We start from the raw sequence: 26,342 nt of genomic DNA, 5'->3' as shown, positions 1-26,342 counted from the left end.
TGGGAAGGTACAAATCTTATGAAAAAGAGAGGGAAAAGTGGCTGTATGTTCCAGTAGAGCGCTTAATTTTAAGCTTTATAATACCGAGTCAAAAAATGACCAAATGCAGAAACAGTGAATCCTGAAATTAACTTGGAGGTTTATGCAATGATGTTATGAAGATGATCTCAAAATTCTCAATAAGGGGGGCCTGGTTGGCTGCATATTCTACCATTCTCTGAGTATCTTTTATTCCTGATCAGGGTAACTATAGAATCAACCAGTTGTTGAGATTCAAGTATTGGAAGCATATTATGTCTTAATAGTGATCACCATGGACGCAGCTGCATTTGAAAAATATATGTTATAGGATACATGTGAAAGAAAAAAGATATGGAAATTGGAAATTGGAAATTGGGTCTCAATTGTTGCTTGGTGCTTGTGAAGATGCAAACATTTCTTGACTGAGTTCACCTGTTTTGTTCTGCAATAGCATGTTCTCTATCTCAAGCTGTAAGATATACTCATCCTGAACCTCTTCAAGGCTTTTTATCTCACTCAGAGCGAGGGAGACCCCTTCAACATCACCATCGCTGATTGAGGCGCGGACTTTGGCCATTGTTTGTCTAATCTGATTATCCTCAGTTTCAAGAAAATTTGTCAGATATATGGTACAATGCTTAGGTCCATGATGGTAATATATAGCAGTCTTAGCCTTAACAAAACACAAAAACTAGATGTGGAATAAAACTGAAGGTTCCCCTCCACAACTAAATGCCAAACTTGCATTTAGAGTAACCATGCATTCCTATTTACAGGGCACTCAAACAAGGAATAAATTATCAGTATCAACAATCATACAAAGGTTACAAATTGGTTGAGGCAATAGTGAATGGCAGCAAAACATGAAAGTTATGGATATAGATTGTGAGAAATGTGTATGGGCACTCAACAAACACCAAGTTTATTTTTAAGGACATCATTCAAAAGATCAGTTTGTTAGTGTGATCCAAGGAAAACTCTCACCTGACTATAAATCTGGTTTCCTTTACTTGATGAATTCTTGGGATCCAGACTTGATTTCTTCTGTAGTTCTGGAACTCTTGTTATTTGAATATGAATTTCTCCTCTTTTTACTCCTTGAAGGGGTATCCACTTATCAGCAGTCTGGTTTGGCATCAATCCTTGGTATTCTACAACACAATTTCCTATACTCAATGTGGGCAAAAGAGCATTGTGATCTTTCACATGCAACACCAAAGGACTAGAATTGTCAGGAAATTCAAAAGCCTGGTTCCAATAAGGATTCAGTGTTTTGTATATAACCTGCAAAGTAGGCACAGAAAGAAAGTGATGCATGATTTAAGTTCTAATTCCACAAATGAAATAATGATTCTAGTCTCCAGTTTAGCTTCAGGATTCATTTTATCAGAGAAAAACATTATAAACTTCTGTAGAATTGTCAGGAAATTCAAAAGCCTGGTTCCAATAAGGATTCAGTATTTTGTACACTAACTGCAAAGTAGGCACAGAAAGAAAGTGATACATGGTTTAAGTTCTAATTCCACAAATCAAATAATGATTCTAGTCTCCAGTTTAGCTTCAGGATTCATTTTATCAGAGAAAAACATTTTCAACTTCTGTCTTAATTCTCTATCAGTTCATCAATAACAACCAGGGAAGACATGGACAAACCGTACAGGGGAGGTGATAAGAAAGACTGACATGGATGAGCATCCAGTTATTCTATATAAATATACATATATATTATCTCCACCTATACTTGTCAAGTTAACAGGCACAAAGTTTGAAACCCTCATTCAAGTAACAGCATCCTCAGATTCAGATTGCTATGAGCCCCATTTAAATGAGACTTTGAATTGGCCAAGGAGGAGATTAGAGCACCCAAATGGGATTTCCTCTCGTGCAGCTGTTTCTAGAGGTTTCTTTTGCTTTTGTTTAAGGGGAGAGTGATTTGGCTGTGGCTTACTTGTCTAAAGCACTCTTGTTACTATTGAGTTCCCCTCTAAGCTTACACACATTGTAATAGGTGATGATACACGGCTTGCTTATGATAGGCTTTTTTCCTTTCTAATACATTTTTCCTTGGTTTCAAAAAAGAAAAATAAAAAAAATATTAAAAAAGAGAGGCAAAACACTGATACACTAACACACTCAAAATCCTAGTGCATAGTGTTGGCAAGTGAAGCCAGTGTTATCTCATCTGTAGATTTCAACCTAAGTCTGGAAGATAGCCGTAGCTGATATTTCTGAGGTTTTTCTCTGATTGACTAAATAAGTGAAACGATTCCTCTGGTTTCCCTCAAAAGTTTTATTTTACAAAATCAGTACATGTCTCTACAATCACTCAACCACCAAACTGATCTCACTCATAGGGTAGCAAATCATAGAAGAGGATGTTTCCATTATTTCAGAAAAAAATGTAAGGAGCATTTTGGTAAATCGCCAGGTTTATTTTTGTTTTTTTTTTTGGGTGAAACAAGGGCATACCTATGCACGCTATGCCATGGCTGGCAGACACAGGAACATATTGACAATTACAAATCTGAAATAGCCCAACAGCCAAAATGACAAGTTGCTCACCTTTGTTTTTTTCTTCAATTTCCCATAAAGTACCTTCACATACGGATTGCTTGTTCCTCTGATATCAGCTGCAATAAGGTCTTTTCCTTCAATGATAACTAGCTTGATCGAACCATTTTCTGTTCCCACCTATGCACCCAGCAGAAATGTGTATCCATTAGTATTAACATGACAAGGAAATCTAAAACAAGAGCCTGAAAAGATGTTATGGGTGAAGTAAAGGTAACACTGGTTTAAGCCTGGTGCAATTTGATCCAACACTGGGTACACTTAGTGTTTATGTTCCATGCTTTTCACTCGTGCCAAATATCGAATTGATTGGAGGACAGCTGTTCATCTATACATATTTGGTGTTTCATTTTAATATTTTTGTTAGAAGATGGTGAGGTGATAGATCAGAAAAATGCCAATATTCACATGTGATAACCAACATGCACGAAAGGCATGAAGGGCAGTGGCGGAGCCAGGAATGCAGGCTAAAGGGGTCAAAGACGAGATATTTATTTGGGGGGAGGCAAAAAATTGCAAAGTTGTTGTGTTTGCCTAATGGAAAACTTATTTTCGTATTGCATATCAGCTCAAGGGATCACGTGCGCTAATGCTCCTCCTGGGCGCAAGCTACTGCATAAATTACATTCAAAGAATAAAAGCTACCATTGATACTTGGGAGTCATCATTTCTGACAGCTATTTGAAGCCTTAATTCTCCTGATTCCACTTCTTCAAGAGGGATCCAAACATCCCTTGTTGAGCCTTCTATCAGTCCTTCCAAGTTCACCCGTGCACTTCCAATGTTGTCATCACCAAAGTTGTATTCACAATAACATCTTAACTTGAGATATTCACCACCTTCTAGCTCATCGAATTCAAACTTCTGACCCCAGACAGGATTCAATACATGAGGGATCATACTTGTTCTATAAAGGACCTGAAAGTGGTTTCAGTATTATTAACTCACCAAGACCTCCAACACACATTGATCCAACAAGTAGATGAATACATCCAACTGCTCTATAATCAACTGAACAGTTGAGAATCTTATTCATGTATTTACTTGATGAATAAAGTTTCCCTGAAAAGAAAAAATTGAGCAATAAAAGAAATGAAAAAGGAAAATTACTAACCCTTCCATATTGCAGTTTCACATATGAATCACACTTTCCAAATTTATCCTTCTCACTTAGATCCTTTCCTTCCATAACAGTTATGGTAACTTTCCTACCCGTTCTTGACTGGAAGTTTGGTGAACCAATTAGAGATTGTCTAGATGCAATGCACATGGAGTTGTTTGATTTACATGAACCATCAGAAAACTGCCATTCTTTCAAGACCAGCTTCACTCTTAACTGTGTGAAAGAGAGACCTGTGAGTAGATCCGGAAAATATAGTATGTATTAAAAGAACATAGCATATACTAAAATGGTTGCATCAACAACTATAGGAGGTGGTAATGTACAATAAGTTGATGTCTGTGTGTTTTCTCTTTTCCAAGACACACATGAGAAAGGAAAACAAGAATTGGCTTTCTTAATATATGTTAAATTGTAGAACTGGTTTACTCTGGATGGCAATCTCTTGATGTCTTCTCCAAAAATTAACATTTTGGCATCAATTTTATTTCAGATATAGGTTGAAATGAAATCTTAAATTTCAATTTTCTTCTTTAAGCATTTGATAATAGCGGTGCGTTATGTATTTTTTGGACGGTGTGGAAGGAAAGAAATAGGTTAGCTTTTAGAAGGGGTTTTTTGGCTATTCAGACTCTTAAGAATTCTTTTGTATGTAGTCTGTGGAGTTGGGCTAAGTTGTATAGGGGAGAGGAGTCCTCTTCACTTTTAGGCTTCTTGGAGTGGGTAGCGGTCCCCTAAGGGCTGGTGAGGTGGTCCTGTTTTTGTTTTTTTGGTCTTGTGGCTGCTTTGTATACTTCTTGTATGCGGTGCGGCCTTTCGGCCTTCTTTAATATATATTCTGCTCTCGCTTATAAAAAAAAAAAATAATAGCGGTGAAGTTCTGGGTGCAGGTGTTGGGTAGGAGTATGTATCTAGGTGTTTGATCCTTCAAACCTACGAGGTTCAGGATATGAGGACTCAGCTGAAAAGAATCTCAATAACGGGCATGCACATTTGGATATAGTAAAAATTAATTTAAAGTATAGAGGAGATGTGGGCTTTAGTCTTAAACTAAGAGCCAGTAAGAGTTGCTCAGAAAAGAGCCAAGATCAAAAGAGTCCATGTCTTTAATAAGAATTCCCCATCTTTTCATTTTTATCCCTATTCTTCTTTCTTATCCCTATTTATTTTTCAAAAGTTCACTTCTCAACAAACTCTCCTTTTTCACTAATTATTTTCCAAGAAAGTTGAAAATAAAAAATAAAATAAAATAAATATTCAAACCAAAATAGGAGTACCTAACAAGGATCCCACACCTACACTCATTCTGTATTGACATAGCTATGCTGGGTGAAGTTGGAGAGTATAATTATCATAAATAATGTTTTACATGGCTGAAAATTGTTCTAATTTTTAGTGTAATAGCAGAAATCAGTACATCTTTTTTTACAGGAAATCAAATATCAAAATTTTAAAGTGCAGAGATTTTTAAATTGCCCCAATATTAAATGAGATTTTAAGACATAATTATGATGCATGATCATATCACCTGATTCAATAGATAAAATATTTCAGTATATTTTCTGTTTAAACTTATGGCAATCCTGTACCATGATGTACCTTCTTGATACTATCCATGACCCAAGGGAACAAAGCAGTGGAATCATACAATACTACATTGTAAATTATGCAGAAATATATATATAATTTCTTACCTATACCGATTTGGGAACATGACTGCTCTTCCACCATTCAAGTTCATGGAGAACTCTCAAACCACACAACAAAATAGATCATTACAGAGGGATTTGGAAAACCCTACCTCTCCAAAGTTGAAACCTTCAAATGGAACAACCATCTCCACTTCTTCACCAATCCTCTCGGCATGCTTAACAAGTACACTGGATCCATGTCCTACCGCCCAAAATATCGTGGAGTCATCATCAACATATTTCAGCTAGCACATTACAGAAAATTTTCATTTGGTCAATATGGACAGATAGAATACCACAATTAGACATGATGACATTTTCATGGAAGCCACCCTCAGTTTAAAATTAACAAGCGATAACATAGACATAATAAGTCAAGCTAAAATTAGTGGCCTCCAGAAAAGCACTTGAACATTTCCTTTGGGTACCTTAATTTCCGAACTTGTGAGGAAGTCATACTTCACACAAATAGGAGAGCTTTTGTAAAGATGAAATTTAAGATTCCCTGTATCTCCATGCAAAACCATATTAAATGTTGTGTCCCACCTAGGGCTTGAACCTGGACTTGCATACGTTCTCCTGGTTAACTCTCCAAGTTCAACTTCTATAAATGTTTGCAGAACTTTGTTCTCATTATTCTCTTCCAAAGTAGCATCCATGAGAGAGCTTCCTTGTCTCCCAGAAGAGCTTCCTTTCATGTTACTCCCAGTCAATATACTTGCTGAAGTGACTGTGACAAAAAGTATCCCTCCAACAGCTTTTTTCCTCAAATTAACTGATGGCAGAGAGTAACATTGGCGGCGTGGCTCAACCATTGTCTTATCTAATGTATCAGTGAAAAGCTTAACCTGATTAAGCAAGAAAATACATCATGGAAATACAAAATTGAATGTTTGGTGGAAGAAATTAAGCTGTATTGCAAGTAAACAGGGCATTTCAAGCGGAAGAAAATGTCATATTTCACAAACTCGAGAAATTAGCAGAGAGTTGAACCAGCCAGGATGAAACGCCAGGCAGTTCTGTTGCAGATAGAGTCTGTTTTCCACCTCTTCCAAATGCAACTCCAATCCTCACCTCAGGAGTTGTTTCAAATGCATAAAAAATCACTTTTCCATTCAGAACTGGCATCAATACAAGCTGTGTAGGACAGTATCAGGAAACATCAATTAAACTTGCAAAGATAGCACATAAGCATTGCTAGAAAAATATGATATGGTAAAGCATGCATAACAAACAGCATAATTCTGAACTTAACAAATGGCTAAAATCTGAAACAGGAAACTTCTGAAATTGGATCATAAAACTTTAAATTTACAGTACTTACTATCACAATGAGTATCGAGTACTTTTCAGTATCCTTATTACATTAACAGTAATGAAAATGGAAAGACTCTGGTGTGTATATAACTTAAGTGAACTGAAAGAGAGCTATTTAGGAAAACTACAAGGATGGAAAATTTTCTTTTTATGTATTTAGGAAAACTACAAGGATTATGGCTAGAGGGAATTCTTGTATCTTGTAGTTTCTTTTGTTTTAAATAAAGATAGTGGTAGCTGTGCTAAAGCTTTTAATTCACTAGGAGGGTGAAGAGAGCTGGATTTCATATCTGGAATCAGTCCTCCACTTGGTCAGAACTGGAAGAATCCCAGACAAATCAAAGAAATGGCAGTGGCAAAAAAAGACCAAAGATCTCATGAAATATATAGAATTGAAGTCACTACAAATGATGGAAGAATAGTAGCCAAAGGGTGAGGATAAACTTTTCAGAACTAAAAGATTTTAAAAATTATACAAGAAAAACTTCCACACAAGAGCAGGCATACCAGAATGATGATTGCCTTTAATTTACATAAAAAAATTTAATATAAAAAGGAATAAGCATTAATGAGAAAAGGTATTAGCATACATCTCCCTTGATGTGGAGGCTGTTTATGACAATCCGTGCGGTCCCAACAAGTGGTTTTGCCAACTTAGCAAGCAACAAGATACTCACTTCATTTGTGTTCCAGTCAAAACTGATATGCATGATTTTCTGTAAAACAAGCAAGAGGTGCTTACTGATAATGTTAAAATTGTAAAAACACAACGAAGAAAAATTGTCACAGCATATAATAAATTCACAACAACAGAAATAGCTTCAATAGTCAAAAGTCATTGGACAAGGCTTTCTGAATTGGTTCAGTGTCCTTTTCTGAAAAGATTTTGCCAGTGAAGGAGCTGTTGAGGCCAGTCTAGATGGTTAATCTGATAGAGAATCCTCCCAGACAGTGACTCATTTCACAAGAAGATCAATTTTCTTACGGTTGAGGAACAAATGTGAAGAACAGGCATCTTTCCACAACATGGTATGATGGTCAAGGTCACTTGGATCCTGTCACTACAGCTGTGCAGGAAATGCATTGTACGAAGAATCAAAGCATTTTTAGTCTCATCAGGACTCCAGGTTTCAGGACCAATATCCACAATTTCATATAAATAAAATGTGCAATCTCATAACATGACACAAATTCACCTCATATTAACCCAAATTTCTTTTTGTTAGTAACAAACAAGAAAGAGTAAACACTTTGTTTATTGCATCTTCTTTTAGAATTTTCAATTGGATGTCTCCTCAAACTAATTTATTATGTTTCTTTGTTATCCACTCTGAAGATTTTGAATGAAAAACAAAGTAAATGCACTTTGATTTCCAACTATACTATAATAGTCACAGTTTCATTCAAAAAATTCTCCTTCATACTGCTTGCTCTGCAAAGAATCCATAATCTTGGTACCTGAGAATTCACTTTTTGTTTGAATTAGAATAATTGTAGGATGCTCTCACTTTGAATTAAAATGAATGATATATGCTGTTCCATCAACATCACAAAACATCATTTACAAGGAATTATACCAACCACTTGGACATAGAATAATGTCTCTATATCAAAACTATGTTCCTTTCCATGAATTAAATATTTCATTACCAACTACAGTTCAACACCTCAGTTTCTTCCCCAATTATAACTCAAACTAAACAAATCTTTATTCCAATGGTAAGAGGTTGGCAGGGTACATATATTCTTTTCCATTCTACTCCACTGTAGGTTATCATCTCTCCAATCATAGGCCGACCTGTCTTGTCTCATGGCCTCAGTCTGCTTTCCTTTTTTCCCTTTAAATGCTTTGGCCTTTCTAGTGCCTTCAACTCGAATCCTATAACCCCTTACTGGTGGTCATTGTTCTTCAATAGACATGACCAACCCATCATTGACAAGAAGGGTACAATTATAATCTTATGCCAAGGAGGTACTTTTGAAAATTTGCTTTTATTAGTTAAGTTCTATCACATTTACTGTTTCTCCTCTTCCTTTTCTTCATTGAACAAAATTACAATCTAGGGTTTGTATCACCCAGACCAATTGCCATCCTTTCAACTTCTTCTAGGATTGTCCTCAATTAGAGTATTCTTTTTCTTTGGACAGCCCCTAAGGATATTAGTAGAGATTCTATGATTTGGTGTTATAGTTAGAGTGGAACTTAATAATGCATTAGAACCAATCCATGAAGAGTTATGTAATAGAAGTCTGCTTGAGAAGCTCTTTTTCAGTGCTTGTCACAAAGGAATTCCTATGAATTCTGCTTAGTTGCATCCATATGGACTGGAAAGCTTCTAGCTTGTGATCAAAGAAAAGAAGAAATTATGTCTTTGGTTTCTTGTTCCTCTTGGTAGTTTCAACTTGATATTTAACGGATAAACTTAAGGGAGTCCAGGACAGTTGATCATTGCAGGGAAGAAACGTACCCTCCTTAACTTGCTCAAGCTTTTAAAAACAACAGTATGAAGTTTTCTGTAAGGCCCTAACTTCTTAAGAATGCATTTAATTATAATTATGTTCTCCTTCTCTTGCATTCATCCATCTCAACATTCGCATTTCAGCTTGCCATTTGATCTATTTGTCATTCCTCCATTACCCAGCATGTTATAGTATAAAGTGCAGCTGTTGCTATTGTCTTGTAACATTCCCCTTTGATGTGATATGTATAGGTTGATCAGACAACATTCTATTCCACTTAACCAATTCTACTCTCTTTATCCATGAACTAATTCACACTATTGGAATCAAAACACTGTATCGCTGATCTTATAAATGCTCAAATGTTTCCATATACAACCAATGTGATTTATATCACTAGCATGCTACATATATGGATGGTTTATAAGAATAAAGCAAAAACAATCTAGCACCTTGGACCAAAATATTTAGTTCATAACTATAAGCTATTATATCGTGTTCTAACACCATGTGTGGGTATGGTGTGATCTCATGCCCCATGTGGAAAGACAGACAAGTCCAACAGCCTCCTTTGGGCTCAGACGTGGATTTAATAAATTGGGGGAAAATAAACAATACAGTGAGGTTCAAACTCATGTCCTGCTAAATAAGGTTCTAATACAATGTTGGACAACCAATTTTCCTAAAACCCTTAGTTTTTAGGTTTTGGGTTGAGAATATATATCAAGCTCCAACAAAGAGAACACATGCCATTATAGTTTTGTACCTAGACAATTTTCTACATACTCAAAGAATAAAATGCATGCTAAATAAGCATCAACCTTTACACATCACTGTACCAACCAGAATTTTTCAAAATAATCTACAAGAACAACAATGGCTCTCACTATATCACACTTGGACATAGATTAACCAGAAACAAACCTGATCACCTGAAGTTGACCAATGAGTCCCATTCAGTCCCAGATTTGGTGGGCATGAACCTAGTGAGAACTCTTTTAGTTCAACTCTTTCCTACAACAAGCAATTCATTTTTCTCAGGTGAATATGAATTATATTGCTCATAATCAATGTTGAAGGATCTTCAATTTGCATAAAATAGACAAAGAAATACTCACTATAAGCCGTGATTTTCGATGTTTAACACGTTTCTGCAAATGCAAGGATTAGTGTAAGCAAAGAGGGTAGAATTATACAGTGTGCTACAGAAAGATGCTCCTAAATAATACATCTAAATCCAATAAAAATTGCATATGTAATAATGCTTTAAATTCAAGTTGTTTTTTGCTAATAAATCAATGATATATGTTAATCATTTGGCAACATCCTTGTTAAGCAAGGGCAAGAGGCAAGAGAGTGAACTTCAAAAATCATTTTCTTTGGTTGCTCACAAATTTGAAATGAGGTTTTTTACACATTAAAATATCTAAAGTTATACAATTTTCAACTGTATAACCAAAGCAATGATTTGTTCTTCTGATGGAAGTTGTTTCCTTGAAAAATGGGAGCAACCAGGGTTCTAACTTTGAGTTTTGACAAGAGATCTCACGCCCTTACAATGTGAATTTTCAAAAGAATCCATGAAAGTTTACCTTCAACCCATTATTTTGTTGCAAAGAAAACTGTAAACATATGGAATTGAATGTAAAAAATGATAGAAAAAGGAAAAGAAAAAAAGAAAAGCATGGCTGCTCAGTTCTCATTACACCATATGACCTTGGGCAAACACAGTTATCAGCTGAAAGGGAGGAATTGAATGTTAAAAAGGATAGAAAAAGAAAAAGCATGGCTACTCAGTTCTCATTACACCATATGACCATGGGCAAACACAGTTATCAACTGAAAGGGAGAAAGTAATCAGTTATTGATCGTCCAAAGAAACCACAAGAGCTGGCATGTGGCATCTTCAATGGAAATGCTGGTTTCCCAAGTTATAACTTAAATAGGATAGAGTACAAGTACAAGCATTTTTGGTTAGTACGGTTTACAGGAAGTTTCTTTGTCGAATCTTTTCTTACTGCCCTATATTTATCCAGCTGCAATTTCTTTACCTGTGAGAAAGCACCATAAAGCAGAAACCAACAGCATATTTATCACTCAAAGACTGGAGATCAATCCAATATTATAGGGCCAGGTCAGCATACACTGGTGCAACCAGCAGGTAACACAGTCAAACTGTAACATTATAATAAATTATACTTGAATCAATAATTATATTAAAAAAAAAAATTTACTAAAGAATCAACAAAGATTGATATTGTTACATTTTGTTTCAGGTACTAAAAAATTCCAAAATTTTGGTACCATGAAATTTCCAGCTAAAGGTTTGCGCATAAACATGATAAATACTTTTTGCACAAGTAAATAAATTTATCAAAAGAAATGCAGTATTAATAAATAATATAAAAACATGCTTTATACTTAGATATGCATGCATATGTATAAAGCAATTAGTGTTCATGCTTTAGTTTGTTTGAATTGACTTAGATATGCATATCTATAAAGTAACTTGCGTTTCTACACATTGATGTAAAAATCTGTATTCAGTTATTTTATAACAATAGCATAAGTTCTATTTACATATTTATGCTTATGTTAAAATATTAAATTGGCTGTCACTTTCAAGTCTATGGAAAAGAATTAATATAGAAAGAAGTTCAAGAAAAAGCATGCAGAGTAGTTGCAGGGAAAATTTCCATGCTTTAGGTCATGAGTCCATGTTTCCTGAGTTACATCTATTTTGTGATTTTTAAATAAATGAAAGGGAAGCTTAACACACTCACTTTGCTTCAAAATTCACTGTTTAACTGGACTGCATAAGCCCCAGCCAGGGTCAAGTGTCACCATGAGTGTGACTTTTATCCAATTCAATAGATTACCCAGACCAATAAAGGCATTGGGTTGCCCATTCAGTGATTCAGTTAGTGAGTCCATTCCTCATCTTACAACACTGTCCAATCAGGTAACTAAACCTGATAGGATCAGCGGTCAAGAAGAAAATTCTCATAAGTCAATCTGTTAGCTCAAAAAAGGAAGGCTATTAAAGAATAAATGCATCAAATGTGGAGAAGAAAAGCAGATCACATTTTTGCAAGTTTTACTTAAAACTTTTCATATTTGGTCAACAGATCACCCTGCTGTTTGTGTGGAAGAACAGTGTAGGGTTGTCACCATGAGCTTGTAAGCTGGGAACAAATGCACAGTTCTAACTTAGGGTTTTAACTCTAAGTTGACCAGTGGAATAGACTAAACTGGGTTGCACATCCCAAGAATGGAGTACAATTAGAGGGAACCTAACACTGATTTTCCTCTTATGTTAGTCACATAGATCCGACCAATTGAGAGACCCTGTTCCTACAAATAATAACTTTACCTGACAAAAAAGGCAATATATACACCTATCAAATTCACTAATCACTTGGTATTGTCTAAGCAAAGTTGTTTAAGAGAATGGGAGGTGGGATGTTATTTAATAATTGTTGACAGAAAGAGAGAATATTTTCGATCAAACCCAGATTCTAAAAGTAAAAAAAGAAAAAGAAGCAAAAGAAAGCAACAATAAAATTTTCTCTAATCATTTCTAACTTTCTCTTGCAAAGGGGGGAGACTGGGGAAATTGTGAGAGATTACATTTTCAAGTGTGATTTTACTGATTTTTGTATAAACTGAATCAACTATATAATGATTTGGGTTGATGATTTATTCCATTCCACAATTGATTTGTATCTAGTCATTATTCAAGCCATGGAAATTCTCTTCTGCGTTCCTTCAATTTCATAAGAAGAAAAAGAGGGAAAAAAATGAAAATAAAAACCTTCAAATTTTTTAAAAAAATAAGAAAAAATTATCCAGGTGTATGTGTTTTAGTACTCATTAAAACACACACAGACACACAAGCCATCAATTGGGGGTGGCAGGAGAGAGGGTGGGGTTGTTAAGACAAAATATACCTTGTTGGCCTAAATCATAATAATTTAAGCTTTAGGAAAAGTTGATAACTCAACAATGATCATAAAGTTAAAATGTTTTCCCACAATGCATGTCCATGTCTTTTGCAGCCTTCCCATTGTTCTGGTAGAACCTTGCATCTGCACAAGAGGATTTCCCTCACAATTATAGCTCTAGATGTTCAATGTTCTGGTCCAGATATTCCAGAAATGGCACTCCACAAGTGCAGTACTCATTTGGTTCAACATAATAATTATCTTTTCCATGTTTATTTCTACTTCTACCCCTTATAATCTTGCAACTGATTTATCTTAACATTCTTACCCCCACTGCTCAATCATGTTGCTACATTCTGAACAGGATGATTCAGCATCAGGAAAAGCCCTTATCTAGATTGCATGGATTTGGCTTTGCTGCACCTTGAATCAATGAAAACATGAAGAAATTTGAGGAGAAAAAAAAAAGTACCTTATTTTATTTTTCTCTTTATTTCAAATTGATTCTTGCATCAATATTTATAGAAAAAAGGAATCTAATCCTTGATTTTAGGAGAAAGTCTCTCACAAAATCAGGAAATAAAATTAGCATAGGAAACAATTGTATGCGGTACAGCTGTATATACAGTTGTTCCTTCCGGGTTTTCCACACTCCCCCTTAAGCTAGGTTGAAAATGTTGATCATTCCTAGCTTGGATCTCAAGTCTTTAAAGTTGGTTCTAGAAAGCGTTTTAGTAAGAACGTCTACTGTCTAGAGAGTTGTTAGAGTGTAAACCAATGTAATCATCCCTTCTTCTATCTTCTCCTTAAGAAAATGACGATCTATTTCCATATACTTTGTCCGATCATGATGAACTGGGTTCTTAGCGATACTTATGGCAACTTGATTGTCATGAAACATCTTTATAGAATCTTCTACTGGAATTTTTAGCTCGTTTAGAAGTCTCTTTAACAACATTCATTCACAAATTTCATGTGTCATAGCTCTAAATTTTGCTTCTGCGCTGCTCCGAGTTACAACAAATTGTTTCTTGCTTCACCAAGTAACCAGATTCCCCCATATATAGGTGCAATATCATGAGATTGATCTTTAGTCAATTATGGAGTCAGCCCAGTCTGCATCTGAAAAAATTTCAATGTTTCTCTTCTATGTTCTTGTGAAATAGAATCCCTTTCCTAGAGTCATTTTGAAATATCTTAGAATACATACATAACTTTCATATGTTCCTCAGTTGGATTGTTCATGAATTGGCTAACCACGCTGATTGAAAAAGCAATGTTTAGTTTGGTGTGAGAGAGATAGATGAGTTTCCCCATGAGTCTTTGATATCTCCCTTTATCCACTGGAGCACTTCCTCTGATTGTTCCTAGTTTAGTAGTGTAGTCCATAGGTGTGTTTGCAACTTCACTACCAAGCATCCCAATCTTCTTTAGCAAGTCTAGGACATACATTGAGAGAGTGCAATTCCCATTTTTGATCTAGCAATTTCCATCCCAAGAAAATATTTAAGATTCCCTAAGTCTTTAATTTCGAACTCATAGGCGAGAAAACTCTTGATAGTCCTATTTCTTCATCATGATCTCCAATTAGGTTTATGTCATCCACATAAACAATGATAATGGCAATTCCTCCCTCAGCAATGTGTTTTACAAATAAAGTGTGGTCAGATTGACATGGAGAGTAACCAAACCTTTTTACGGCCTTGGTGAAACAATCAAACCAAGATTGAGGAAATTGTTTGAGACCATAAAGGGATTTTTTTAGTCTGCAGACTTCGTTAATATTTGTCTCAGTCTCAAGACTTGAAGGAATTTTCATATACGCTTCTTCTTCTAAGTCACCATTGAGGAAGGCATTCTTGATGTCTAGTTGATGAAGGGGCCAATCTTGGTTAACAGCTAACAACAACAAAACATGAATTATGTTTAATTTGACAACTGGAGTAAAGGTTTCTTGGTAGTAAATTCCATAAGACTATGTAAATCTCTTAGCAACTAGTCAAGTTTTATACCTGTCAAGACTCCCATTTGCTTTGTATTTGACTATGAAGATCCACTTACTCCCAACTAGATTCTTTCCTTTTGGAAGTTCAGTAAGTTCCCATATCCCATTCTTTTCAAGAGCTCAGATCTCTTCCTGAATGGTTGTCTTTCATTCAGGTATTTGTATGGTTTCTTCAATACTGTTAGCAATCTGAATATCTGTAAGACTAGTAACAAAAGCTTGATAACCTAATGACAAACTCTTATAGGAGATGAAGTTATAAATTGGATGATTTGCCCAAGATCTTACTCCTTTCCTTTTAGCAATGGGCAAATTGAGCTCATCATTTTCTAACTTGATAGGATTAGAATCAATGTTACTTGAGTGTGTCTCTTTTGGGATTGAATTTGGTTCAATTTCACATATTAACTCGGGATATGTTTGCTGCTTTATATCATTTTTAGACTTCTTCTTTTTCCATGAGTAGACAATGAACTCACTATCATTGACAGACTGGGATTGGTTTGAGTGAAAAGGAGTACTTGGCTCAATGTCTATAGAATCAATAGTTTGGAGCAAGAGACTTGGAGTAGGAAAGAAAGGATTAGAGTTGTGAACAATAATAAACTCAAGTGTTTGAGGTTCGGTCATGGTTTCTGTTTACCAAAACTGGTATTCTTGAATTCTATTCTCCCCCTAAATATTGGGTTTTGGAGTAATAGGACTGATTTTCAAAGAATGTCACATCCATAGAGGTGTAAAACTTTTTTGTGACAGAAGAGTAACACTTATAGCCTTTTTGGTTTAGAGAGTATCCCACAAAAATACATTTAATGGCCTTGGGATCAAACTTACTTTGATGTTGTTAGGGAATGTGAACAAAGGCCAAACAACCAAATACCTTCGGTGAAATGGAGGAAATGAGCTGAGTCCTAGGGTATGATTTGAGAAAGACTTTGCACAGTGTTTGGAAACTCAAGACATAGGAAGACATTCTACTGATGAGATAGGCTGCATTAAGTACAACTTCTCCCCATAAATTCTTTGGGACATGGGAGGAGAGCATAAGGGCCCTTGCAACTTCTAAAGTGTTTATTATTTCTCTTAGCTATCCCATTTTGTTGAGGAGTATCAATGCAAGAACTTTGATGAATTATACCTTATTTTAATAAGAATTCCCTAAGATAGAATTGAAATAATCTCTTGCATTGTCAGTTTTCAACACTATTATTTTGGCATGGAACTGGATCTAGATTATGTTATACAATTTTTTAAAAATTTGACCCACTTCTAATTTTTCTTTCATCATGAGTATCCAAGAAATTTTAGTATGATCATCCACAAAGGACACAAACCATCTAGTCCTTGTTATGTTCTTTATCTTAGATGACCCCCAAACATCACTATGTATCATGGAAAAGAATGAGATGGTGTGTATGGTTGAATTGAATAGGGCTTGTGAACATGCTTGGATAATTGACAAATTTCACACTGAAAACCATCCGAACTTCTAGTAAATAATGATGGAAAAAGTTTTTTAAGATACAAGAAACTAAGATGTCCTAAATGATAGTGTCACAACATAACATCACTATTTTTATTAGAACTAAAGACAGAAAGAGACTATTTTTCACCAACTGTCTGTTGAGGTTATCTTTCAATATAATCAGTCACTTTGAAGATATATAGTCCCAAACATACCTTAGCATTGCTAATCATCTTCCCCGAATTCAAATCCTAGAAAACATAATGGTTTGGGAAAAATTTAGTAACATAGTTCTTTTCTTGAGTGAGTCTACTAATGGACAACAGATTGCAATCCAAGTTAGGAACCAAAAGAACAAAGTTAAGAACCCTATCCTTAGAGATGACAACAAAACCTGTACCAACCACCTTTGAGAGAGAACCATCAGCTATATGAACCGTATAATCCTTGAAACAAGGTGTATAATTTTGAAAAATTGTGGCATCTCCAGTTATGTGATCAAAAGCTCCTTAGTCGACAATCCAAAGACTCAAATTTTCCCTTTTTACTTTCAGGGTAGTAAGAAAATTACCCTTTCGAGCTAAGGATCTAGACACAATGATAGAATTGGAGGAATTTGCCCCTTGTTGGGATTGGTTGAACATTTATTGTAATAGTTCCAATCGCTCTTTGCTGAAGGGACTAGAATTAGGTGGTGCTAGGTTGTCCTCAAAGGTGACATGGTATCCTCGACTTTCTCTATCATTTTGAGGACGTGATAACTTCCAATTTGCTGGTTTCCCAGGAATTTTCCAACACGTGTCCTTGATGTAACAATGCTTACAATGAATTCTGGGTGTATAAGTAATCAAAACTTAGTTCACTTCTATCAGTTATAATCAGGACACAACCTGGATTTATACTTCATGTTATGCATGTTCCCCAGTCAATTATCAATGCTATCTTCTACCTTGGTTTGACTTTGGAAACAACTACTCTCCAACTCAAATCAACTTGACAAAGCTTTAATCCCATTGGCTATATGAATCCTTAGTTATCCTATTATATCTAAAACTTGTTTTGAAAAGGTTTTAGTTACAACCACTTGGATTCGGCCACATGAATCCCTTGTCACCTTTCAACTTTAAGTATATCCACCATCAATCCTTAGTAACCATGTCTTTTCTTACTACCTCAACTCACATGCTTTTTTTTTTCTTTTTTTTTTTTCCCTTTCTTCTAATGTTTGACCAAATCACTCATCCATTCTATCATATTAATTCATTTTCATTGCACATGGTTAAACTATCTTAGTTGACTTTCTCTGATCTTGTCCTGAACTGATGCCATCACCAACATTTCATGAATGCATGCTTTTCCTCTTTCATTTTTCCTTTCCTATTGTCATTCCACCATCTTAATAGTATGAGAGCAATAACTCAAAAGTGTCTCAATGGTTTTGATTTGAAATAATTTCTTCCCAGTTTAAAATCTATTGATTTTCCAATTGATTTTATGCTGGATGGTCTTCCTATAAACAAGTTGCTGCAGATGGTTAGGAAATAAGCTCAATTTATGGATGTAGCCATAAAAGAAATCAGCTTGATAATTAAATGCATAATGTGCATGTAATATTTGTTAATCGGAACAATTTCATAGAGAAAAAGGCCATATGTGAGCACGTGCACCTGAGGTGTACAAAGCAAGAGAGAGAATTAAAATTAAGCAAGACAGGAAAAAACCTTAATGAACAATGAGGACTGAGGGTGTTTAATATATTAAAATTACCTTCTTCACAATCAGAATAGATGACAAGCTGAAGTCTTTGATATTTAGTGGTCAATAATATAAGGAAATAAAAAAATTAATGAAATACACATCATTCTCACCTCAACAATAGCTGCAAACCTTTTAGAAAATTTTGGGTTCATGTAATTGGGCCAAACTTCAATCAACAGTTTTTTCAGCCACTCACAGTGCTCTAATGGCGTCATTGGCTGTAATATAAGCGATAGGATGAGAAAGCACCTCAACTAAATATTTGATAGGATGCACATAAGACCTAGTATTTTAGGAGAAAGAAATGGTACCGATGTGCTCAAGACTACTTGTTTCCACTTCTTATTCACATCTTCTACAAGGGACATCTGCTGATACCTTCCATACTGTAGATACGAGAAATTAACATTTCATATTTATACTGTGCAACTTTCTAATTTCAGTCTCTTGCTTACCAAACTTTAAAGAGTTAAAAGTTAAAAATGAAATTTTCTTGTGAAAGAAAGAAGATAAGCCCCATACCTTTAAAGAAAGCATAAATGGACCCCACACACACCCCTAACACCACCCCCAGCCCCCAGTTAATGTGAAGGGATCATTTATTGTTCTTCAATCTTTTGAACTTCATTTTACATTAATTATCAAATTAGATGATTATATTTCTTTACTAAAAATATAGAACTAATTACTGTTTTCAAGGACTTAGATGAGACCAAGTGGTTTTCCAATTTGTTTCCTTCCCTTGTTATTCTTACCCCACTCATATTGATTAAAATGTCTACCTTGTCTAGTAAAACAAGAGCCGTTTCTTTTTTCTTTCTCCCTTTACTTCTTCTTCCTTTTTTTTTTCTTTTTTCTTCTTTTTTTTTTTGCCAAACTTGGGTTCACTTCCAAACCAATATTTTGGACCACAAAAGTTTAGTTTTAGCAAACTCAACACTATCACAACTGATATTGAAACAAACATGGCATAACTCACAACTCTTTACATCCTGAAATGGACTTGAGTATCATGACCCCTAAAGATTTGATGGATTTGAACAAATATGCTAAAACCTAAGAACAAGAACTTAGACATCATGTTAAACAACCAGTTAACCTAAAAATTTAAGTTGTGAGGAGTGGAAAATAGGCCAACAATTTTTTAGCATGCTAACAAAACAAATGATTGACAGTGAAATAGTTTGTTTGGATTGTTTTTATGAGATATATAAGCTTGTAATAAATTGAAAAATGCTTCAACTGCAAGAAAAAGTTAAGCCTTGCTTAAAAAATATCTAACAAGAACTTGACTTTTATAGGTTGTAGCTATTTGCATGTAGCAGGTTGTTTCCCGAACTGTAGTTACAAATATATAACTTGAGAATAAAAAAAGAAAGAAATAAGAAAACACCAAATAAGAATATTTGTTTTTGAATGAAACTGAGAATCTCAAAACCAACCAAGTTCGTTTCAGTTAAAACTTAAATTAGAAAGTTAGTTTGTCCCATTAATACAAGTGACACCATGCTTGCGTGAAAAGTATCTCACTGTCATATGAAAGGAATAGGTTTCCACAGGAAAGAAATTAGCCAAGCTAAGATAGTAGAGAGTGCTCCCATGCCTTTTCTTTCTTGAGGTCCCTTAGAGAACAAGGCTTCTCCTCTATCTTTGGTAGGGTCCATGATGAGGATGGGCATTAGTTTTAGTTGGAATTAAATTAGGATTAGTATTTATTGGAGTAAAATTAGGAGTAACAAATTAAGTTATAAGAGAATTAGAATTAGAGTCATAATATATTATTAGAATTTTAATAGACCTTGGATTTCTTAGAAAAACTTATAAATAAGGCTAATTGATATAAACAAAAGTAATTAATTGATGATTAATAATATTACATTTTCTTGCTTACTTTGCAATTTTCAATGGTGAGACTTCATTGATTTTCTTCTAGGTGAGACGCCTAGATGGCCTTAGTGAGACTCAAGGTTTCTATCTCTTTTGCTTCTTATCTTCTTTTTCTCTATTTTATTTTATTTTGCTAAGATAAACTTTATCCTATGTTCCTCTCCTTAAATCCTAAAAGATAAAAACCCTAGCTCACCTATTTGATTGTAGGCAACCATCCTAGGGTTGTCCTACATTACTTTTGGTATTAGAGCAAAAGTTTTTGGATTGAAGGCATATGCAATTGAGGAGTGAAGCAACTCATGCAAGCATGATTCAAAAAGTACTTTTAACAATCAAGATGCTATTACAACATGCTTAAATGAAATTTCTGCCACACAACAATCCCATCAAGATGCTATAATCCAATTAAATAGCAAACTTGATGACATCATGGAGTTATTAGAAAATAGTCAAGAAAAACACTCAATTGAAGATGGGATTACAAGCCATCAATTCAGACAATCGCCTCATAGACCATGTGACGTACAACGCAAGTTTATGATGGGAAATCAAAGAAGAGGTAAAATCTTTGAGTAAGATGATGATGTGACAAAAAAAGTATGCCTTGAAGTTGCTGAATTTTATGGAAAATTAAACCTAACAACTTTTCTTGATTGAATTATATTGATAGAAGATCACTTTGATTGGTATGCTATGCTCTAAAGTAGAAAAGCTCGTTTTGTAAATGCAAAGTTGAAAGGAGCAGCACGTCTATGGTGGCATAATATTGAGAATTAGCTTTATAAAATTGGATAATCACCCATAGACACATGGGACAAGATGAAGTTGAAGATGAAGAAACACTTTCTCCGAATTGACTATGAACAACTCATGTACTCAAAATTGTTTTCCCTTAAACAAGGTATTAAGTTAGTTGAAGAATATATGGAAGAAGTCCATGAGTTGAGCATTCGGAATCAAGTGCAGGAAAGTGATGCCCAACTTGCAGCCCATTATAAAGTTGGACTTCAAATGGAGATTCAGCTTGAGATGATAGCTGCACACACTTATACTATGGATGATGTTTATCAACTAGCCCTTAAAATAGAAGAAGCACTCAAGTTTCAGGCTTCTAAACCTCTAAGTTCACAAATTGGAAACACTTTCTACAACTAGACAACAAGCAAACCATTAAGCACAACAAACTTCTAAACTTCTAACCATGTGAATGGTGAAGAGCAACAATCAACAAACTTCGAATGTGCCTAATAGAGATGCTAATAAGGGTATAACTTCAATGAGTATTGGAGATAAAAAGGTAGGCATAACTCTTTTATGCTTTAAGTGTGGTGGGCATAGTCATTATATTGTTATGTGCCCAAGCAAAGGTTTACACTTTTGTGTTGAAAAACTAGAATTTGAATTAGAGAGTTATCCAAAGGAAGAAGAGACCCGCAATAAAGATGAACTTAGTGAAGAATGTGATTAATATGATGGTATGATGGAAGGCCATAGTCTCGTAGTGCGACCTTTGTTAGTTGTCCTAAAGTGAAAAAAGAAGAAGATTGATAACAAACTAGCATTTTCCATACATGTTTCTCTTGCTAAGGCAGGTTATATACCATGATCATTGGAGGTATCAACTTGAACATAGTTTCGTAAGAGCTTTTGAGAAGCTAAACCTTAAAACATAGAAACATCCAAATCCATTCCGAGTAGCATGGGTTAACAACACCTCTATTCTAGCAAGTTTTCCTTACTTGGTCACATCCCTTTTTAGTAAGGACTTTGAAGAGTTTGTATGGTGTGAGATCTTACCAATAAAAGTAAGTCATATTTTGCTTAGAAGACTTTGGCTTTTTGATAGAAGGGTTCAACATGACGGTTATGAAAATACATATACTTTTTTACACAATGGGAGTAAGAAGATCCTTCGTCCAATGAAAGAAGTCTTACTAATTAAAAAGTCAAAGGAGACACAACTAAAAAAGGTGCTTACTATGTACCATGTGTCAATTTCAAGAGGAGAACATGGAAACTAAAATTATTTTTGCTCTAATGGCCTAGGAAATGGATGAATTTAAAGAGCAAGATAAGGAATATCTAGCAGAAGTATGTAATATCCTTTATAACTTTTTTGACTTGTGGATTGTAAAATTACCTAATCAACTTCCTCCTATGTGTGACATATAACTTACCACAAGCTTGTTGATGACACACAATTATCTTAAGAACTATCAATTTGTTTCACAATATTGGACAGTCTTTCAAAATTTCTACTTGTCTTGCATGAAATTGAAGAAGTTTCAATGATCTTGAGATCCTATCTTACCATGGTGTAGAGTTGAAAAAGAAAAAAAGGGTGAAAGACATTGCTCAAGATTTCAATTGATCGTGGAAAATCACTAAAACTTAATGTCAAGTTTTTTTGAAGTTAGGGGGAATTGATGAGGATGGGCATTAGTTTTAGTTGGAATTAAATTAGGGTTAATATTAATTGGAGTAAAATTAGGAATAGCTAATTAAGTTATGGGATAATTAAAATTACAATCATAATAGGTTACTAGAATCCTAATAAACTTCGAATTTCTTAGAAAAGCTTATAAATAAGACTAATTGATGTAAACCAAAGTAATTGATTAATGATTAATAATATTATGTTTTCTTGCATACTATACAATTTTCAATGGTGAAACTTTTAATTTTCTTCTAGGTGAGATTCCTAGAAGGCTTTAATGAGACTCTAAGGTTTCTAACTTTTCTTCTACTTATCTTCTTTCTCTCCATTTTATTTTATTTTATTTTGCTACAATAAACTTTATCCTTTGTTCCTCTCCTTAAACCCTAAAAGAAAAAAATCCCAGCCCACCTATTTGATTGTAGGCAACCATCCTAGGGTTATCCTACATCAGTCCACATCCAGTTTTCACTTCTGAGTCTATAGTCTCATTTGTAGTGGAACCAGACTGCATCTCCTAAAATGGACAATAGATTGGTTGTATCACCCAAAACAAATCGGGGCATGAAGCAGTCTAACTGATTTGCCATTGATGCCTAAATCCCCAGAAAAAATTTCCAAACAAATTGTCAACATACCCCCCCCCCCACCCCCAACCCCCAACCCCCCACCACCAAAACTAAATAAATAAAACCCAAAAACAAAAATCCCTTTGAAACCTTTTCAGTTTTCTCCTCTCCTTCCTAGGAACCACAAAGATAGACGCAAACAATGTAAGCTAGACAAAGTGCTCTTCAAGAGAGTAAGCCATGCCATCTTTAGACAGACGTTGTCTTTTCCAAGAGGCTAGCCTACTTTCGAATCTCTTCTCAACAAAAGTACAAACAAGGACTTTAAAACTTGTTAAAGACTTAACATCTTGGATAACTATTTGCACATATCTAAGAGCATGATCATGATGATCATCCACGTTGTTAAGCTAATAGCTTTGTGAACACTTTTCTGGGCCTTGTAACTCTATGTATTACTTTTTCTATTTTAGTTGGCTTACCAGATAAATATTGACTTCCATAAGCACAATAACATTTCTTATACATATTGGTGCTGATGAATATTGATGCTGGAATTTCAGAAAGGAAAGAATGATAGTGCAGTTTAATCATAAAAATTTCATGATCCCTTCAGCCAATTTGAACTGTGAGCCAAGTGAATTGAAGCTAACTGCATATTTCTATCTTTCCACACCTTTTTTTCTAGTTGACCGATCAAATATCTTTGTGAATAAGAGTGTCATATACTTCGTGGATTTCTTGTTTGGGTAGCTCTATGAATGGTGTGTTTTCAGTGCTTGAGAAGGTAGCTTAAGGGAACAAAATTTTCAACATGCATAACTTTCAAGTATAAAGTGAAGGACAAAAGAAATTTGAAATACTCACCATGAAAAAGGCAGTCCATTTGTTTTCAATAATATAAACCACATTACAGAAATCTAAATTTTCCAATTACCATTGAAAGAACGTTTAGCAGAACTACTATAGCACCACCAATGAAACCAAAATTTCAGACTCCAGATTGCATGTGAAATACCCACATGCGTTTTTCACAAAGAAGAAAAAATGAATCACCTAATACCGAAAAGTAAAGAGATAAAAACTGCACCCAATTCGTTAAAACAATAATTATACAAATGTTATTCCGAAGAAACACACCTGAATAGTTGCCCATACCGCAGCAAGTAGTGGAACCCAATTGGAAAGTGGCAAGACCCATTTTTCTATAGCCCAAACAAACAACAAAAAGGGAATCGTAAAGGAAAATGGAGACTTGTTCATCATCAAATGAGTCAAAAGCTCTAAACTCTCTTTACGTCGATTAGCCCCCAATTTTCCCGCCGTTGTAGAAAGAACACAACACAGTTAAAGTTTCTCAGCAAGTTGACAAATGCTACTATTATTGGCTTCAAAACACCAAGAAAATGAAGGTGTTCCAGAGTCGTTGAAGGAACTGAGTTGAGAATGATCCAAATGAAGAAGTCGAGACGAAAGAGAAAGCAGAGTGAATAGAAAACGACAGCATCCCGAAAGGTGGGGGAAGGAAGAGGACATGGGATGAGACAAGTAGGACAGACTCGTTGACACCAAGAGGAGGAATTAGGGCGGCAGATTGTCCGTACATGGTGAGACCAGGCCTGTTCCTCTCTTCTTCACTTCTGTCTTCTACGTGTGTTTGTTTTGCAGGAGAACTGTTTCCCGGGAAATAAACAGACATCTTATTTTGGGTTTTTTTGGACAAAAGGGACAAAATAAGCTCAAACCGAATAAATGGAGTGTCGGGCCAAAATATTCCCAAGGAAAAGAAATAAAAAGATTTAAAAAATAAATAAAAACAACTCCGGGCACAAATACAAACTTATGTTGAAAGTAGCCCTTTTGCCACCCCACAAGAGTTACTTTACTATTATTATTTTTTTAATTTGGCTGAAATAGTATTAAATTAAGTTTTCTAGTTAATGAAATGAATTTTAAGAAGTTTATTGCAAAATATAATTTTTATAAGCTTTATCAAAATCATAAAAAAAAAAAAACCCAATAAATATTCATATAGTGTGATAAAAAAAAGTATATAATCTCATATGTCTTCACAGGAATAACCTATATCTAATTGGTATTCTCTTATTCTTTGGTTGTCTCTCTCTAATTGTAGTGGTTATTAAATCTACATGTGACTTCTATCTCTAGTAAACATAGTAATGTAGGTCGATATGACCCAAGCCTACCCCTCAGAATGCATGGGGTTATATCCAATTGAGTAGATTTAGTGGTCTTTGTAGGTAAAAGTATAAATATAGATGTATCATGCAAAAGTATAAAAGATGATATGTTACTCTTAACTAGGGTAAAGGTTGATGATATGGATAGCTATTATGCTAGGGTATATGGTGTAGGCATCTGTACTGAGGTCTTAGTGGGGTAGCTGAGGAAGCATTAAGGTGTAATGAAGTGGATTGATACTTTAGGTAGAAGGTGCTAAGGTGGGTTTGAAGAAACAACAGAATGTAATGACAATGAGTGAGAAGTTGTACTGATAGTAGGTTTAAAGAGGTGAGAGACCATATTGATCATGGATCTAAAGAGATGGTAGATTGTACTGATTGTGGATCTAAAAAGGTAAGGGATTGTATTGATGGTGGGTTTAAAAAGTTAGAGGGTTATACTAATGTTAGGTCTAAAGATGAGATAGAATGATGACTAATATATTTACCTCACATTCCAAATGTCTCTTATCGTCTTGTGGATGTAGGAGTGATAGTCATCTTAAATAATACACATAAGTAGACATGCAAAGAATATCAACATCACAAGTGCAACTTGACCGAGATACAATTGATGTCATAGTCTCAATCTACCACATAAAATGATATTTAATTACTTAGAAAAATAAATAATAAACGCAATATGTAAATATGCATAATATTTCAAGAAAGTACAAACTAATAAGTTGACAAACAAGGCAATAGCCTGGTATCGCATAAGTCTAACATCATACATAGGTGTAATAAAGCAAATGTGTAATATTATGATAACATACCATGTATGGAGCATGGTAGTCCATATGAGGCACTACATGCTTATCAATGACAATGTGCTCCTTCCTATCATCCTA

At 34.8% G+C, this 26,342-nt stretch overlaps 1 protein-coding gene across 2 annotated transcripts; it reads right to left on the bottom strand.

Annotated features, from left to right (window-relative positions):
- Positions 1-199: 199 nt before the first annotated feature.
- On the bottom strand, positions 200-24,946 carry LOC100256683 (uncharacterized). 2 transcript variants are annotated; one of them, XM_010662123.3, is made up of 14 exons: positions 24,389-24,946; positions 18,664-18,738; positions 18,463-18,570; positions 10,299-10,331; positions 10,105-10,194; positions 7,311-7,436; positions 6,397-6,540; positions 5,832-6,251; positions 5,514-5,648; positions 3,707-3,928; positions 3,238-3,510; positions 2,584-2,712; positions 1,006-1,305; positions 200-610 (listed from the first exon to the last, which is right to left on the bottom strand). In XM_010662123.3, the coding sequence occupies exons 1-14, from the start codon at positions 24,512-24,514 to the stop codon at positions 401-403; spliced, it is 2,391 nt and encodes a 796-aa protein (XP_010660425.1). In that variant the 5' UTR covers positions 24,515-24,946; the 3' UTR covers positions 200-400. The 2 variants fall into 2 exon arrangements, with proteins under 2 accessions (XP_010660425.1, XP_059598529.1); XM_059742546.1 differs by lacking the exons at positions 18,664-18,738; positions 24,389-24,946 and adding an exon at positions 11,232-11,355 and having other exon boundaries at positions 18,463-18,550.
- Positions 24,947-26,342: the final 1,396 nt, after the last annotated feature.

This window comes from Vitis vinifera, chromosome 14, assembly GCF_030704535.1.
Source record: "Vitis vinifera cultivar Pinot Noir 40024 chromosome 14, ASM3070453v1".
Taxonomy (NCBI): Eukaryota; Viridiplantae; Streptophyta; class Magnoliopsida; order Vitales; family Vitaceae; genus Vitis; species Vitis vinifera.
This window is presented reverse-complemented; position numbering and strand designations above follow the sequence as displayed.